Raw genomic sequence first — 19,270 nt, forward strand, 5'->3', positions numbered from 1 at the left:
TGGGCTCACTGGTCTATAGTTCCTTGGCTTGACCTTGCAGCCCTTCTTAAATAAAAGCATAGCATTAGTCACCCTCCAGTCTTCTGGTACCTCACCTGTGGCTGACAATGATGCAAATATCTCTGCCAGTGCCCCAGCAATTTTTCTGCAATGTCCTAGCTTCTTCCCACAATGTCCGAAGATACACTTGGTTAGGCCCTAGGGATTTATTCACCTTTATGCACTTTAAGATCTCCAGCACCTCCTCTTTTGTAATGTGGATGTTGTTTCACTATTCTCTTCCCTAATTCCTGAGCTTTCATGGCCTTGTCCATGGTAAATACAGATGAAAAATGTTGACTTAAGACCTCACCCATCTCCTGTGACTCCACACATAGGAAACCACATTAATCCTTAAGGAGGCCTATTCTCTCCCTTGTTACCCTTTTGGATGTTAATATACCCATGGAATCTCTTAGAATTCTCCTTTACCTCATCTGCCAAAGCTATTTTATGTCCTCTTTTAGACCTACTTATTTCCCTCTTAAGTGTAATGCAGCATGGAAACAGGGCCTTTGGTCCAATTTGTCAATACCGATCGTGGTGCCCACCAAGCTAGTCCCATTTGCCTGCATTTCGCCTATATCCTGCTAAACCCCTCCTATCCATGTACTTATCCAAATCTCTTCTGAATGTTGTTAATGTACCTGCCTCAACCACTTAATCTGGCAGCTCATTCCATATATGCACTACCCACGTTGCCCTTCAGTCTCCTTTTAAATCTTTCACCTCTCATTTTGAACCTATGCCCTCTAGTTTTTAGTTCCCCTTCCCTGGGAAAAAGACAATGTGTGTTCACCCTGTCTATGCCCTTCATGATTTTGTACACCTCTATAAAGTCACCCCTCAGTTCAAGGAATAAAGTCCCAGCCTGCCCAACCTCTCCCTATAACCCAGGCCCTTGAATCCTGGCAGCATTCTCATAAATCTTCTCTGCACTCTTTCCAGTTTAACGATGTCTTTCCTATAACAAAACTGTACACAATACCAAGTGTGGTCTCACCAATGTCCCTTGCAACTCCTCGAGGGGTTTGCTTGATCCCAGCTGTCTCTACCTGATGAACCAGGGTTTCCTAATCCTGCAATGCTTGCCCTTCACTCTCCAGGGTCCAGTGGTGCTTCCTCTCATCAGACCATCTGCAATTCTCTGCCGAGAGTCAAGGATAGAGTGGCAGTCAACACCAGCTTGAAGGACCATGGTGAATGCCTCCGTCAACCTTGATACCATCTCACAATATTCTGCCACAATTTTAATTTAGCCCCAGTTTGACATAAGATTGAAAATGTCATTCAGTAATGGAAAGATAACGGGAAATCCTTGCTGAAGTACTGAAACAACATGGAGAAACACTGTTGACAAATCCATGATGTAATTTCTCTCATCGATGACAGCATGCAAGGAGATCTTGAAGACATTGTAATTGTTACTGACTTCAAGAAAGGAAATGCAGTAATTAGAGGACTCTCCCTGCCGTCTGCCACTGCAAAGGTCATTGCAGAAATCCTCAATCATCTCCTCCCAAAGAACCCATCCCAGAGTCACAATGCAGTCTTAGAATCATAGTCATACAGCAAGGAAACAGGCTCTTTGGCCCAACTGGTCCATGCTGACCAGGATGCCCATCCAAGTTAGTTCCACTTGTTAGCGTTTGGCCCATAACCTTCGAAACCTTTCTTATCCATGTACCTGTCCACCTGTCTTTTAAAAGTTGTTATTGTACCTTCCTCAACCACTTCTGCTGGCAGCTCATTCCAAACACACACACACACACACACACACACACACACACACACACACACACACACACCCCGTTCTACATACTACCCCCGAGTTTAAAAAAAAAAGTTGCCCCTCAAGTTCCTATCAAGTCTTTCCCCTCTCACCTTAAACCAATGCTCTCTAGTCCTTGATTTCCCAACCCTGGGAAAAAGACTGAGTGCATTCACCTATCTATGCCCCTCTCAATCTTCTACAATCTCAGGTAAAAAGTCTAAGCCTGTCCAACCTCTCCCTATAATTCAGTCCCTCAAGTCCTGGCAACATCCTTGTAAATCTTTTCTGCACTCTTTTTTTAGTTTAATAACATCTTTCCTATAGCAGGATACCAAAACTGAGCGCAATACTCCCAAGTGCGGCCTCACCAGTGTCTTGTATACCACACCATGACCTGATGAAGGCCAGCATGGCAAAAGCCTTCTTCCCCACCCTGCCTACCTGTGACTCCTCTTTCAGGTAACCTTGTACCTGAACTCCAAGCAACTACTCTGCCCAGGACTGCAAAAAAAAAACTGCAGAGAGTTGTGGACACAGCCCAGCACATCACAGAAACCAGCCTCCCCTCTTTGAACTCTGTCTTTACCTCTCGCTGCCTTGGTGAAGCAGCCAGCATAATCAAAGACCCCACCCACCTGAGTCATTCTCTCTTCTCTCCTCTCCCCTCCCATCAGGCAGAAGATACAGGAGCCTGAGGGCACATAGCACCAGGCTCAAGGACAGCTTCTATCCCACTGTGATAAGACTATTCAACAGTTCCCTTATATGATGAGATGGACTCTGACCTTGTTGTGACCTTGCACCTTATTGTCTACCTGCACTGCACTTACTCTGTAGCTGTGACATTTATGCACTCTGTACTAACGCAATGTAACTGCACTGTGTGATGAATTGACCTGTACGATCGGTATGCAAGACAAGTTTTTCACTGTACCTTGGTACAAATGACAATAACATACCAATACCTCTGTTCTACAACACTCCCTTGGGCCCTGCCGTTCACTGTGAAAGTCCTACCTTGATTTGACTTTGCAAAATGCAACACCTCGCAGTTATGAGTTAAACTCCATTTGCCATTCCTTGGCCCACAAGATCCGCTTGTAATTTTTGATAACCTTCTTCACTCTCCGCAATACCATCTATTTTAGTGTCACCTGCACATTTACTAACCATCCCTTTATGTTTTCATCCAAATCGTTGATATAGATGACAAATGACCCCTGAGGCACACCGGGCCTCCAGTCTGGGAAACAACCTTCCACCATCACCCTCTGTTTCTTGCCATCAAGCCAAATGTGTATCCAATTTGCCAGCTCTCCCTTGATTCCATGTGATCTAACCTTCCAGAGCAGCCTTCAACCATTGAGAAGCACAATAGACAAATCCAGGAAAAAAGTGGGGTATAACATCAATTACTATATGTGACTTCTTTAACCTGACCAAAACCTTTAACTCTATTAACTGAGGGGGAATCCTTAAACTAGGCTGTTATACCGTTATATCTCCTGTACCGGACTGGAGTCTCGGCCAAGGTTGTGTTCAAGTACTTAAGTGTGGCTTGAATCCACAAACTTCATGGTCTTATGTTCTTCCACATTTACTCGATCAGTCTAACATAAATAATGCCTATTTGGTGCTTGGGTACATTCAGGAGAGAGAAAAAATGCTCTGTATCCATTCACTTCTTTAATGCCTTGCTCCAATTGAGTTGACCCAATTATTTCACTATCAGATGTTGCTTGGTAAAATGCCACATTATGTTAATGTGATTCAGCTTGCAAATGCTTCCTGCTGATTTTAAAATAAATCTTCCCTACATAGGCATAGCTCATATATTGAATAATTATATGAATTCTTCATTTTGTCTGCTGTGGAACCCAGTGAGCACAGTATCTCACCATAGCTTTGTGTATGTGTGTTTGTATGTTCAAAAATACATGGGGCTGTTATCAAAGCAATGATGTCATTATGTTTTAATAGCATTAGGCACCAGCATGTGATTTCTGTCCTGTAATCGGTATCAATTGTCCTTTCTTCACAAAAACAAATTTATTTAAGCAAGGTTAAGTACTTCTGAAATGGCTCTTGAAGGTGCTTTGTTCCATGCTGAGAATGTGATTTAAGATTTTCACATTTTGGAATTATTTACCTAAAGGCTCTTGTCTTTGTGTTCAGAGAACATTTCCAGAAAGTGAGGGGGAAAAGCATAGTTTAAGTATTTTCAAGTGCCACTTCAAATCATAAAAACATATTCAGAGAAATATTGAGAGAAAGCAAAAAACATTAAAATGGCTGATAAACATAAGAGGACTGTAATTAGGTAGTTAAGGTGTTAGACTGACTCGAGATAAAAAGGAAATCTTGTGGGCCATAAAGGAAGTGGCAGAGATATTAAATTAACTTGCATTCACAGGTAATTATGGAAGTGGAAACCAGAGCATACATAAAGGTTACACTTTTGCATGCAGATCAGTGTAGGGATAAGTAAATAATGGTTAGTATCTGAAAGATTAGTTCTTTTTCATGGGATATAGGGGCTGTATCATTGTAATGGGCTGCATTTAAATCTGGCTGGCACCAAAACTCTAGCAGAAAGGATAAATATAATCATCACATAGGGAGAAGGTTTGAAAGGAAGGAGAGGAGGTGGGTGGGAGGGTGCGGTGAAATTCAGACATTTTTAATAATGGTTAAAAAAACAAATGAAAGGGAAGAGAATGGGCTAATCTTCAGATTTAGCCACTACAAGTAAAAGAAAAACTAAAAACTAATTTTAACTAATGGGGGTGCAGAAATTATGAGCAAAATGTTAGAGCAAAAGAGCTGGTAAAGGTGTGTGACCAGAAAAAGTGTTGTTAATAACATTGTGCATAAGAAATGTTGAATGAATGGCAAGCACATGTTCAACTTGGGGGACATGAAGTGCGACCAGAAGAATGTCGTGACTGGAAGAAGATTAACCAGGAAACTTGGTGAAAATGATGGAAGTTGAGAAAGAGCTTGAAAAATCAAGGATGATGTCAAGAATGAGAGAATATAATGACAGAGAAGCAGGTTGTGGGGACTTTGTAAAATTAAGAAATAGGTAAAGATATTAAGAAATAGGTAAAGATTTTAAGACTGCTGTTGGGTTGTATGTAGATCACAAAGGAGCATCTGGGAAGTGTTTGAATGTGTAAATGCAGACATTAGACGAGTCTGCAGAAAAGACAATGCAGTTTTAATGGGAGATTTTATCTTTCGGATGGATTGTGATAGATAAGTCCATGTTCGGAAAAAAATGAACTTTTTGTGTGTTCAGGATTGTTTTCTTGAGCAAAATGCTCTGGAACTAACAAAAGCCAAATTGAATTTAGGAATGAATTAGAATATAGTTAATGATAACTGGACATATAGTATTCATAATAATCAATGTGATGTTTCAAAGAGAAAAATGTGAAACAGTTATAAAATTTCTAGATTTGGGTAAGGACAATGAAGCATTTGTTGTTCATTGTAAACTAATCTTGTTATTTAAACATTAGAACCAAAGGAGGAGTGCAAACTAGAATTTAATGTAATACAGAAAGTTTATATTCCCCTAAGTGGAAGAACTCCACTTCACAAAGTCAGCACCCATAGAGATAAGAAGGAAACAAAACTTAAACAAGCTGTAAAGTAAAACATGTTCCATTTAATGTTCTGAATGATTTGACCAATTGGTGGGGGTTAAGTTTCTGGAGCTCATAATAGAAATTAAAGTTAGTGCTCATATGGATTAATTAAAGCTAGTCAAGATAGATATGTAAAAAAAAAATCAGGTTGTGCCTAAAATCTAATAGAACCCTCAACAAAATAAATTTATATTGTTAAAGGAATCATTGGTGTATATTACATGTATGAATTTCCAAGAGGTTTTGATAAGGTGCTGAATGGGAGGCTTGTTGATTAAAGGAGGAAACAAAGGCCAAATGATTCTTTCTTGTGCTGGAATGCTTGCGTGTACTTCGTGATAGGACTTCTTTGGAAGAACAACACAAAGCACCATTGGGTACCAGCAGTGGTCTGTGAAATCCACATTTTCTCTTACAGGTCTTCTGTGCACATGAAATACTAATGCATAGAGGTATCCAGACATGCACTGACCCAACCAATTTAATGCAAAGCCATTTCTAGAAGTTTCATTGATGCACCTAAATAGTGTGCCCCCCCCCCCCCCCCCCCCCCCTTGTACAGCAATGGATCTTTGAAAAACTTATGAGGCTTGCCTCAGCTTGACTTAAAGTGATTAAAGGAGGTTACAGATGACATAAGGAGGTTACAGATAGAAATGGAAATGGGTTAAGTTGAGTGAGCAAAGATCTGGCAAATGAATTGTGACATTATCCATTTTGACATGAAAAAAATAATATATTTAAAAAAAAGAAGCATAGTATCTAAATGGTGAAAGGTTGTAGAGCTCTAAGATGCAGGGGGATCTGGGAGTCTTAATGCACGATTTGCAAAAGGCTAGTATGGAGTTAAGCAAGTAATTAGGAAAGCCAACAGAACAGGAAATTGAATTAAAATAGTGGGGAGATTTTGCTTCTGTTATATAGGTCATTGGCAAGACCACATTTAGAGCACTGTGTACAATATTTGTTATCTCATTTAAGGAAGAATGTTAATTTGTTCAGAGAAGCTTCATTAGATTAATAGCTGGGCAGATTGTTTGATAGGGGAAGGTTGGACAGGCTGGGTCATATCCACTGGAGATTGGAAGAGTTAAAGTGTACCTGAATGACACAACCAGGACCCTGAGGGATCTTCATAAGATGGTTGTGGAAGAATGTGGAACTGTCGGTCACTGTTTCAAATTAGGGGACCCTCCTCTTCCCCCCCCCCACCATTTGAGATGAAGATGAGGTATAAATTTTTTTCTCACAGAAGGTCATGAGTTTTTGGAACTCTCTTTCTCAAATGGAGGCTTTGAATATTTTTGAGGCAAAGGTAGATGTGTGATAAGGAAGGATGTGAACTGTTATCATGGGTAAATGTGAATGCACAGTTGAGGTTACATGATCTTATTAAATCTCTGCTAAGAAGTATGAACATGTGGCTTATGAGGAAGCTTGATGCTGAGTGCCCTATCCTTCCTCATAAGTCATACGTTCATACTCTTTAGTAGAGATTGAGTGTCTCAGAGATGCAGAAACATTGTACCTCCTTGATGGTTTTGGAGTGTGGTTTAATTGGCCATCAAAACATTTCATTGGAGATCTGTGATCAGAAGGCCCTGTGCAATGCAGAGTCTCAACAATCAAGTGGGAGTTGGTTTCGAAGCAGAAGTTAAGAGTTTGAATGGAAGCAGCTTAACAGGCAGGTGAAAGGAATACTGGAGGTGGCTCAACATTCATTGGAAGGTTCAGGCCATGGTAATTAAATTAAACTTTTGGCCTCTCCTGCAGGTGGACACGTCTTCTTTGTCTACCTTATCTTATTCATAATCTTGAAGGTCTCTATCGGGTTATTCCTTAGTCTCCACCTCTCTTTAGAAAATAGCACCAGATCTGGATGTTGTTAAGTTTGCAATTTCAAATGCATGAGTAATTCATAAAATTCATGATAAGATTGGGTAGTTACACAGAGCAATGAAGCTTATCTTGATTCTAATAATTCTGGCAACTTGCATTATTTCTTCATTTATGTTAAAATCATTCATACGACTGAAAGTGAAGTCCAGTTGAAGTGTCACAATGGCTTTGCTTTCATTTGAATTATTAAAGGGGTTGAATTGCAGTAAGTTTTCCAAGGAACTTGTTTATAAATGCAAATACAGATTCGGTTCAGTTAATGTAAATGACTTTTGTTATGTAATCAGTTGTAATTGTACTATTAACGTTGCATTTGACTGAGTAACTGTCGTCAAATTTTTATCTCCATCGGACCAGATAAATTTTTGTTTTGTTCACAGTTCAGAGGAAGATGCTTCAAATAAGTGCCAAGAAGCTTTGGGAAATGCTTTGGCATATGATTCGGAAAATCCTGAAGCCTTGCAATTGATGGCTAGTTATCTTTTCAGTACTGAACAGCAGCAGGTATAGATAGTTTTGTCTGATTTTTTTTAAAGTTTCTTTCAATTGAATCAATAATTTGACTTTCGATAGCACCATATCTTCCTTCTGCACAGAATAATAATAGTTAATTAGCTAAATCATTGTGCACTATAAAGTAAGAGAGTCATATATCGGAGAAATAGGCCATTAGGCCCACCTTGTCTGTGCTGACCAAAATTTACACTAATCCCATTTTATTCTCAACACATTCCCATCAACTCTCCTTCATTCTACCACTCACCTGCACACTGTGGGTAATTTACAGTGGTCAATTAAACAACCAACCTGCATGTCTTTTGGGATGTGGGAGAAAACCAAAGCACCCGGAGGAAACCATGCAATTACAGGGAGAATGTGAAAACTCCATACACACAGCACTAAAGGTCAGGATTGCAAAAAAATATAAATCGTGTTAAAACATGTTACTGTTAATTAAAAATACAAATATAAAATGAAATGAAAATAAAAAAATGGCCAAACTTTTCATGAAAGTCTGTGATTCCATTAAAATTATTGAGGTCATTTCTTTTGGGGTAAATCTGCACCTCAGTTCTTTCTGTTCTGGAGCAACCACTAGACTCGGGTGAGTCTCCTGGTGGAGCAGGTGGTCAAATGCATCTAAGCTGGAGCTCTGTGCTGCCAACTTGCTGTGAGAAGATTTAGAAGATGCGCTGAATAGCAGAGGTAAGATGCATGGTGGTCCACTACATGGTCACCCACAACAAAGTGAAGTCCAACCCAATGACTCAACACCTGCAGCTCTTTGGGGTAGTGGATCCCAAGGATTCATAATCCCCTTTTAAAAAAAATCCTCTTCATCACAAGTCTTAAATGGAAATCCTTTCATCCTGAGACTGTGACCCCTGGTTCTAGATTCTTCTGCTGGGGAAACATCCTCCAGTATCTACCCAGTGAAATTCTTGCAGTATCTATCCTGTCAAACCCCTCAGTATCATATATTGTTCAATGAGATCACCAACAATTAGAATCACAATTGCGAGTTATTCTCAGAAGACAACCCTTTCATCTCAGGAGTCAATCTAGTAAACCAAATCTGTAGTGCATCCTTTAAGTAACGAGTCCAAAACTCTATTTAGTCATTCAGGCATAGTTTATTAAAGCCCTGTGCAGTTGTAGGATCACTTCACTACTTTTGCACTCCATCCCTTTTGTAATAAATATTGAGCATGTTTTAGCAGCAGGAGAAGGTAATTCAGCTCCATGAAACTATTCTGTCATTTTGCGAGTTCGCAGCTGGTCTGTATCTCAACTCCATTTATTTGATTTAGGAATAAATCTCCATATATGATAGTGAATTTGTGTGACAGAAACCGTGCATGCAAAATAAGTACAGATGCATAGAGAAACAAAGGACTGCAGATGCTGGAATGTAGATGAAAAACACTATGATGCTGGAGGAACTCAGCAGGCCAGGCAGCATCTGTGGAGAAAAGCAGGCGATCAACGTTGCGGGTCAGGATCCTTCTTTAGGACTGAAGATAGGAAAAGGGGAAGCCCACAATATCGGAGGGACAAATAGGGGGAGATGAGGTGGGCACGAGGTGGTGATAGCCTGATGCAGGTAAGAGATAGTGATAGGTGCAAGGGAGGAGGGGAGAGCAGATCCACTGGGGGATGAGTCAAAGGTAAGGAGGAAAAAAGTTGGTAGAAAAAAGAGAGAGAGGCTAGGAAAGGGAAGAAAAGAAGTATGGTTGGGGGTGGGTGTGGGGATTACTTAAATTGGGAGAATTCAATATTCATGTCATTAGGCTGCAAGGTTTCAAGAAGGAGAGTGACGTGCTGTTCCTCCAGCTTGCATTTGGAATTCTGGCAGTGGAGGAGGCCGAGGACTGACGTATCTGTGATGGAGTTGGGGGGAGTTGAAGTGATTGGCAACGGGGAGATGCAGAGTGCAGTTACGGACAGAGCACAGGTGTTCTGCGAAACAGTCACCTAGTCTGTGTTTAGTCTTGCCAGTGTAGAAGAGGCCACACTTGGAGTACCGAATGCAGTAGATGATATCAAGGGAGGTGCAGGTGAATTTTTGTTTCACCTGAAAGGACTGTTGGTGTGCCTGGATGGAGGTAGTGTAGAGGCATGTGTTGCACCTGTGGCGGGGCTAATGGAGCAGGATGAATGGGGAGGGGGTGGGGGGAGGAATTAACTAGGGAGTTGCGGAGAGAGCGGTCCCTGCGAAAGGCAGAAAAGGGTGGGGAGGGGAAGATATGCTTGGTAGTGGGGTCCTGTTAGAGATGGCTGAAGTGGCAGAAGATGATGTGTTTGATACGTAGGCTAGTAGGATGAAATTTGAGGACAAGGGGGGCCCTATCCCTATTAGGTCTGGGAGGGGTGGGGGTGATAGCAGAGGTATGGGAAATGGCAGAGATACTGGTGCGAGCTCTCTCGACCACAGTAGGGGGGAAGCCACGGTTAGTAAAGAAGTTGGACATCTGAGATGTCCTGGAGTGGAAAGCCCCATCATGGGTGTAGAGGTGGAGAAATTGAGATAAAGGGATAGTGTCCTTGCAAGAGACAGGGTGAGAGGAGCTGTAATCGAGGTAGCTGTGGGCATCAGTGGATTTGTAGAAGATGTCGGTGGATAAGGAATCTCCTAAGATGGAGATGGAACGATCAAGGAAGGAGAGAGAGGTGTCAGAAATAGTCCAAGTGAATTGGAGAGCAGGGTGAAAATTTGAGGCAAAATTTATGAAACTGTTGAGCCTCTTCTTGCACCCGTGTGGAACTTGACAGTTTCATAAATTGTATTTCATAACAAGTTTTATAAGAGATTCACCTGCACCTCCCTTAATATCATCTACTGCATTCGGTACTCCAAGTGCGAGACCAAATGCAGTCTAGGTGACCGTTTTGCAGAACACCTATGCTCCGTCTGTAACCACATTCTGCATCTCCCCGTTGCCAGTCATTTCAACTCCACCCCCCCCCCCCCCCCCCAACTCATGTCAGTCTTCGGCCCCCTCCACTGCCAGGAGAATTCCAAATGCGAACTGGATGAACAGCACATCATTTTCCTTCTTGGAACCTTGCAGTCTAATGGCATGAACATTGAATTCTCCCATTTTAAGTAATTCCCAAAACCTCCTCCCCGTCCCCCTCCGTGCCCCCCCCCCATGCCTCTTCTTTTCTTCCCTTTCCTAGCCTATCTTTTTTTGCTACCCCATTTTTTTCCTCCTTACCTTTGACCCATCCCCTGGTGGATCTGCTCTCCCCTCCTCCCTCTGCACCTGCCTATCACCACCTTGTGCCCACCTCACCTCCCCTCTTTTGTCCACCTATCACTGCTCTGCTTTTCCCTCCTATCTTCAGTCCTGAGGAAGGGTCCTGACCTGAAATGTTGACTGCCTGCTTTTCTCCACAGATGCTGCCTGGCCTGCTGAGTTCCTCTAGCATCATAGTGTTTTTCAGTACAGAGGCATGCACAGTTGATATTTTCAGGGTCTTATATTCTGAATGGGGAATGATTCATTATTGACGTGATAATTACCTGGTTGGTATGGCATTTTGTTTTAACTTTCGTAATGCAGTTGCTCACTGAACCTTGGCGAGTGAATGTACCCTTGCACCAGTTACATGCTGTCAAAGCTCTGTGCTCTGATGTCATTGCTTATGTGTTTGGTAATTGAACATCTTTATTCTATATGTAGTTATTGGCATGGAAGAAGCGTGTTGATTTCTGGTGGTTTTACCTCAGGTGGTAAATTAGGCTTGGAACTACATGGTACATAATTGTCAAAGTGTTTTTTTACACACTTAACCTGGGAGAAATAATGTATTTCTGCATTTACAGGAAGGCAAAGCGTACCTGATGAAAAGCCTTAAGCAATGGTTACCCAGTTTTCAGAGAGCAGAGTCAGAAGTAACACATGACGTCAACGATCTGGATCCATTGCAGGTAATATAATGTAGGACTGGTGTCTTCCCCTGCCTACCCTATTTACAATGGCTGTTAATTGAATTATCACAGGCTGTGCAGAAATCCTGAATACATAACAAAAGATTCCTTATTCTGTGGTGAAATACCTTTTATCTGAAGTTGAGCGATTACGTGAGCCTTTATGTAACAGCTGAAATGGGGATACCCTTCCCTACTGCTCTGTCAAGCCTGCTTCCTGAGTGCAGCCAAATTGTTCATATTTGCTTGGCAAATGTCAAGTAAAATGCAGTTGACCAATGAAAAGGCAATATTCAAAATAGCTCTCAGCTAATGAGAGAGCACTACTTGGCCAATTAAAATTCAGTCATATATTCTGTGAAATATTGATGTGGTCCAGGCTACTTTAATTCAGGGAAGAAGAGAAAGGGGAAGAGACTCTACCCTTCAATCATCACTTTACAGCACTTGTTATTAGTTTTGGCCTGCACAGTAAATCCATGTCACACATAATACAATAAAATGTTGCTTATTTGCAAGGTTTCAGCATTGACCTAAGTGTCTCGCATTGACCTAAGTGTCTCACATTGACAAAAGTGATGAAGTCAGAGCTGAGAGAAGGGTGAGCACATTGAAAGATGCAAGCTACTTGCATTGCTCCAGTAAAAGTAGTTACTTGATCAATAAGAATGCAGTAACGCTTTTTGTTGTGTTTACCAGTTTACGTGCTGCAGTACCTGTAGTTTTGTGAACAGACTTCAGTTACAGCAAGTAAACTCAAAAGTCCAGGAAAAAGATCAACAACTGATGGTGTAGTGGGTCAAAAGTGTCGAGAAAGAGCATCATTTTCGAGGTGAAACTGGAAAGGTGGGAATAATTTGCGCATTTCATTTGGAGGCTATGACTCAAACTATGGAGACTCTAGTGAAAGAAAACTGAGCCCAGTAATTTTCTTGGAAGGTCTCACAAAGAACAGGGAGGTAATAGAGCTGTTTCCTGAGATGACCAGGATTGAAAGGACAGCTGCCTTGCAAGACAGTCAACCCCCTGGTCTCTTCTTCAAAAAGGAAGAGTCACAACTTGGTCCACAGCCTGGTTTATTCCCCCAAAGATAGTGTCTTCCAGTTCGCCTGCTCCTGCTGCTCTGATGTGACTGAATTCACATTTTCAGTTTGCATTACATTTAGTTATTGTCTTGGTTTATGTTAACTGTTTAATAAATAGCACTGCAACCTTATGTTTATCCTCAGTGAAGCCTTCATTTATTGCTCACAGGGAGTAAAATAACAGTCAGTAATACTTCTCCATTATATGATGTTATAATAGCCCCTTTTAGAGCTAATTCAGTTAGGAGAATGACCAGGAACACATCATCAGTGTGATTTGAAGTATATTGTTAAAAGTGATGATGATAACCAATTCTCATGCTATGTGAGTGAGGTAAATCAGGATTGCAATTAAGTCACAGAAAATAATACCAGTTATTGAAGGATGAATTTTAACTGTTGCCTGACCACAAGAGGATGAAATAGAACAAAGCAAAACATAATGCATATTGAAGACCTGAAATAAAAACAGGATATGCTGGAAAAACTCAACTGGTTAATTTGCATCTGTGGAGAGAGAAACTGAGTTTCATTTCAAGTCTTATGACTTACTTTCCACAATTATATAGTCTGAAATATTATTCCTACTGGTCTCTTTCTACAGATTCTATTTTACCTGCTGATTGTGCTTTCTGGGGGGAGAAAAGGTTCTTTGGATTAAAATGGGTCTTGCATGCAGAATGGAAAATGAAATTGTTTGACATCGAACTTATGCAATGCATAAGGGTGACCAGGGGATTAATGTGCGAACAGCAGGCTTTTGAGATAAGCATCTTCAAAGTAGACTAGGTAGGAACAAGGATATTTGGATTTCTGCTGAGCAGTGGAAGGAAGAGAGCAAGAGGAAAACTGGTGTTCTTAAAAACCAGTAGAATAAAAGAATAGTTCAGGGAGGTATTGATATTGGTTTATTATTGTCATATGTACCGACAAACAGTGAAAAGCTTTTGCTTTTCATGCCATCCAGATAGACCATGTCATACGTAATTATATTTGAGGTAGTAAAAAGAAAACAGAATGCAGAATATAGTGTTACAGTTACAGAGAAAGTGTAGTGCAGGTAGTTAAATAAAGTGCAAAGGCCACGATGAGGTAGATTGAACATAGAAGATTATGGCATAATACTGAGGCCCACGATGTTGTGCTGACCTTTTAACCTAATCTGAGATCAATGTACCCATTCCCTCCCACATACCGCCCCCCCCCCCCCCACCATTCTTCTGTCATCCATGTGTCTATCTTAGAATCTCTTAAATGTCCCTAGTGTATCTGCCTCTACCAGCACCCCTGGCAGTGTGTTCCACACACCCACCACTCTGTGTAAAAACAAAACTTACCTCTGATATCCCCCCCTGTACTTTCCTCCAGTCACCTTAAAATTATGCCCCCTTGTGTTAGCCATTTCCGTCCTGGAAGAGAGTCTATGGCTGTCCACTCGAATTATGTCTTTTATCATATTGTACAGCTCTATTAAGTCACCTCTCATCCTCCTTCGCTCCAAAGAGAAAAGCCCTAGCTCGCTCAACCTATCCTCATAAGACATGCTGTCCAATCCAGGTAGCATCCTGATAAATCTCCTCTGCACCCTTTCTAAAGCTTCTACATCCTTCCTATAATGAGGTGACCAGAATTGAACACAGTACTCTAAGTATGGTCTAACCAGAGTTTTATACAGCTGCAACATTACCTCGCGGCTCTTGAACTCAATCCCTCTACTGATGAAGACCAGCACACCATACGCCTTCCTAACCACCCTATCAACTTGTGCGGCAACTTTGAGGGATCTATGGACTAGGCTTTTTCCCAGGGCTGAAATGGTTGCCACAAGAGGACACAGGTTTAAGGTGCTGGAGAGTAGGTATAGAGGAGATGTCAGGGGTAAGTTTTTTTTTACTCAGAGAGTGGTGAGTGTGTGGAATGGGCTGCCAGCAATGGTGGTGGAGGTGGATACGATGGGGTCTTTTAAGAGACTTTTGGATAGCTACATGGAGCTTAGAAAAATAGAGGGCTACAGGTAAGCCTAGTAATTTCTAAGGCAGGGACACGTTCGGCACGGCTTTGTGGGCCGAAGGGCCTGAATTGTGCTGTAGGTTTTCTATGTTCTATCCCTCTGTTCCTGCACACTGCTCAGAATCCTGCCATTAACCTTGTACTCCGCTTTCAAGTTTGATCTTCCAAGGTGTATAACTTCACACTTTTCCAGATTGAACTCCATCTGCCACTTCTCCGCCCAATTTTGCATCTTGTCTGTGTCCTGTTGTAACCTATGACAACCTTCTACACTATCCACAACCCCGCCAACCTTCGCGTCAACCACAAACTTACGAACCCATCCCTCCACTTCCTCATCCAAGTCATTTGTAAAAATCACAAAGAACAGGGATCCCAGAACAGATCAAAACTTCAAGAGCTCATACTTTAGCGTATGAATGTCAGCCTTGTTCTTGGAATAACCCTGTGTGAAGAGCTATTCCTCAGCAAGGTTGCCTACCTCTGTCTCTGAGATAATGTGAGATGAAAAGAAGAGTTGTTATTATGTACTCCAGCCTAAGTGAAAGTACTTGCAAGCCATGAGAAGTTTGTTAGGTTGTGATAACATTTGCTCTTTTTGAAGAGGTTTAAACTTTGCTCCCTTTTGATTAATCAACAATCCACCAACCTTCTTGTATATAGTGCTGTTTTACATAGGCTCCACCAGCCACTCAAATTTATAGACTTTGGTTGAAATTGTGCGATTCCTTTCTGCTACTTGTTTTCTTTCTAGAAGATAAAAGCTTGCCAGGGATAATCATGACATTTATTTCACATTTTGAATGTTTCACTGCTGATTTTGAATGCTGAGTAACCCCATTTTTCCAGTTTCTCTGCAACCCTGGCGAATTGAGGTACCATGATGGTTAATTTACCATATTAATGATTTATAATCTTGGACTAACAATCCGGGACAAGTTCAAAACCCACTATGGCAGCTGTGGAGTTAAGACCCAGTGATGATGTAGGAATAGCAATATATTTTCACATCAGGGTGGCATGTAACTCAGATGAGAAGCTGTAGACGATGGTCTTCTCATGCCCTTATTGCCCTTGGTTGTAGAAATTGCTGGTTAGGGAGTTATTGTCCGAGTAGTTTAGGCAAGTAGCTGCAGTGTGATTCATTGCTGCAGGTAATTTATTGTTGCAATTTGCCCCTTCTATCCGATAGTCTCAGCATCAGTGCCACTGTGTTAATCTCTCCTCTTACTCTGTCTTAACCCATGAGCATGAAAGATATTTAAACAAATTGTTGGACAGAGACCGGGTATATGTAGTTTGTTTAAAGAGCACTGATGATAACAAATTATGACACTATGTTATCGGACGATATTTTGATGAGTATGTTAATACAGAAGGTGTAGTGGCCCCCAGGACTTCCTTGTTTCCCCTTAACGGTGACACTGTTATGGAAAATGATTATTTTTGAATTAATTCACATTGATGAAGCCTTATCCTGAGAAATTTTTGATACCTCCAGTATACAGCAGAAGTAAACAGTACTTTAAACCAGTACTGCAAGGAATGTTCTGATGTAATTTTACCGAAAGAAAGTTCATAATTTATATGCATGAGGTGATGTGTCCTTAAGATACATAACAATGAGGCTGATAGCCTTTTAAAAAAAGTTTATGCAAGGACGTGCATAAAATGTAATATAACTGAGGCAATTTAATTTCGTGTTTAGACACCATGTTTGATTGAAAATGAGAGGTTGATCTTAAACTTTTACTTTTGAAATGTTAGTGAATGGGAATTAAGCCATTTTCATTTGTATATCTCTGGTGTATGGAGGGTTAGCAGGTATTTTCCAGTGACACTGGGCTTAGGGGAATGTGAAAGATATTCTATGTACTCCTGTTTGGTTACAAGTGTTAGGGAAGCAAATGTGTGTTGAAGGAGGTATTTTAATATTCCTTTTTAATATTTAATAATTTTAATAATAATTTTAATATTGTTAATATTTAATAATTAAAATAAAATTGATTTTGTAAATGAAGTAAACTTGTTGATTTAGCCTTGAAATTGGTGAAATTTATGTTGTTAAATAGAGGTTTTATAAACACCTGAGGATTTAGAGTATTTGGCTAGTTTAACAATATAAATTTTATTGATAGCCAGATTTAGAATTTTAAAAATCCAAATAGAGGATTAATGAAATGACCAAAGAATACAGAATTGCTTCTAAAACAGACGAGTGATTACCCATTTATTTACTTGGTTTTGCAGGTTATTTATTCCTTTGAACTTGTGCCTGTGTTTTTCTCCACAAATCTATATAGCTTTTTCATATGCTCCATGTTTTCTATATTTTACCTTCCTCCTCCTGTATTTACCTTGTTTTTAAAATAATGGGCCAAAGTTTGATGGCAGTAATGAGCTACTTGTGCTACTGGCATATGAGAAAGTATGGAATTGCTTTTTGTATCACCTTGATGGTGATTTGCTAGTAATGACCTAATCCTAAATGGGGAGGTCATGCTCAGTGGCAGAACTTGCATGACATAACGTGACCATGAGTAGGCCCGAATAAGTTTTGCTCTCAAACTGGTTGAAAAATAAATAGTGATAGCCAGCAAAGCCTCAACCCCAGTTTTGCTAATAGTATCCAAAATGCTTAAATCAGTTGTTTAAAAAAATGATAAATTACAGCATTTCCCTTTTTAATACGAGTTTCTTTAGAACCTGAACTTGTCTCAGTCTGCATGTGAATGATCTCCTCCATTCTCAACCATTCTTTTCCACTGACAAGTGTACTCTGCTTTCATCAATGTCCCATAGAAGGCATGACTTTAATATGAACAACCTTTAGCTCTCGATTAATAATGCTATTATGTCAAAGCCATTTGATTTCTTCCATTAAAAACAGAAAATCTGGAAGCAGCTCAGGCAACATCTATGGAGAGGGAAGTAGAGTTAAAATTTCAGGTTGGATAACCTTTAAAAATTTGTGAAAGGTCATTGATCTGAAATATATCTAATTCTCTCTACTTTATTTCTGTTTTTCAGCATTTCTAGTATATGCCTTATGTGTTACTGATATCCTCCAAACCCTTCAATGAAGGAGTTCACAGATAGTTTATTTTTAATTCTTCAGAAACTCTGCTGTCTGTCCCAACTCTGTCTCCACCCCCTGTCCTTCTCCATGTGTTAACGTTCATGGCTTTGATCTTTCAACTAAGGGAACTTGTACGTTTTCTTGCTTGATTTCCTGCAATGGAAAATAATGTTCCTTTGTTTTTTCTTTTGCTCTTTTCTTTCTTTTTGGATTTTATTCATGCCATTACAGTCCTCTAAGCAGGGTAAATGCCTGTTGTACCTCATCTGTCACTCTGCAATGCATTAAAGTCTGACTGCAAAGACTTGGTTCATTCTTTTCCAAAATCTCACCCTCCTACTCTGTATAACCTGTTGTACTCTGTACAACACACTTTACTAGTTCAGTTAATTTGTTCTCAATCAAAAAAAACTAATTTTCCCTTGCAACTGCAGGAAATGCATCACCTCTTCCCTTCCTGCTATCCAGGGACCCAAACAGTCTTTCCAGGTGAAGCAGCGATTCACATGTGCTTCTTCCAATTTACTGTACTGCATTGGACGTTCACAACGTGGTGTCCTACATTGGAGAAGCAAAGCGCAGATTGGGTGATTGCTTTTGTGCAATACCTATGTTTAGTCCACAGGGAGTGACCCTGAGCTTCCCATGGCTTGCCACTTTAATTCTCCATCCCACTTCTTTCTGACCTAGCAGTCTGTGGCCTCCTGTACCGTTACAATGAGGGCCAATGCACACTTGAGGAACAGCACCTCATTTTCCATCTGGGCATGTTGCAACCTTCTGGATTTAAGTTGTAGAATTAAATATTAACTTGATTTCTGTCCGTATCAGTGTCCATCTGTGATATTAGCTCAGTTTGTTTTTTTTCCTCTTTTGTTTCATCTAGGAGTGGAGGACATGTCCAGCCTGCCCTGCCGGACACGTCTTCCTGCTCTGAATTTCGCAGCTCTTATGTTCTTTTGTCCATGTTCTTTAGTCTATGTTCTTGCTCCTTCATTGCTCCCATTCAATTATTGACCAGATAACACTGTTTACATCTTATATGCATGGCCACCCTGGTTTTACGCTATCAGTGACATCCCCGCTCCACACTCTCCCTGAAGCTTAATGAGCTTCTTTTGTCTCCTTCCCAGTTCTGATGAGGGGTCTTCGACCTGAAACATTAACTCTGTGTCTCTTCCCACACCTGACCTGCTGAGTATTTTAATTTATTCTGTCAATCAATGATTTTTATTGAGATGCAATGAGTTACATACCATCAGTGGAAAAATAATGCCTCCATTTGAACTTGAATGT

At 40.6% G+C, this 19,270-nt stretch overlaps 1 protein-coding gene across 1 annotated transcript in view; it reads left to right on the forward strand.

The window, feature by feature from the left end:
- si:dkey-12j5.1 (uncharacterized) overlaps window positions 1-19,270 on the forward strand; it is a 272,001-nt gene that overhangs the window by 15,564 nt on the left and 237,167 nt on the right. The window contains exons 6-7 of the mRNA XM_052016283.1: window positions 7,746-7,869; window positions 11,696-11,800. Of these exons, the coding sequence (XP_051872243.1) occupies window positions 7,746-7,869; window positions 11,696-11,800 (229 nt within the window). The remainder of the gene's footprint in view (window positions 1-7,745; window positions 7,870-11,695; window positions 11,801-19,270) is intronic.

The sequence above is a fragment of the Pristis pectinata genome, chromosome 5 (genome assembly GCF_009764475.1).
Source record: "Pristis pectinata isolate sPriPec2 chromosome 5, sPriPec2.1.pri, whole genome shotgun sequence".
NCBI classification, from domain to species: Eukaryota; Metazoa; Chordata; class Chondrichthyes; order Rhinopristiformes; family Pristidae; genus Pristis; species Pristis pectinata.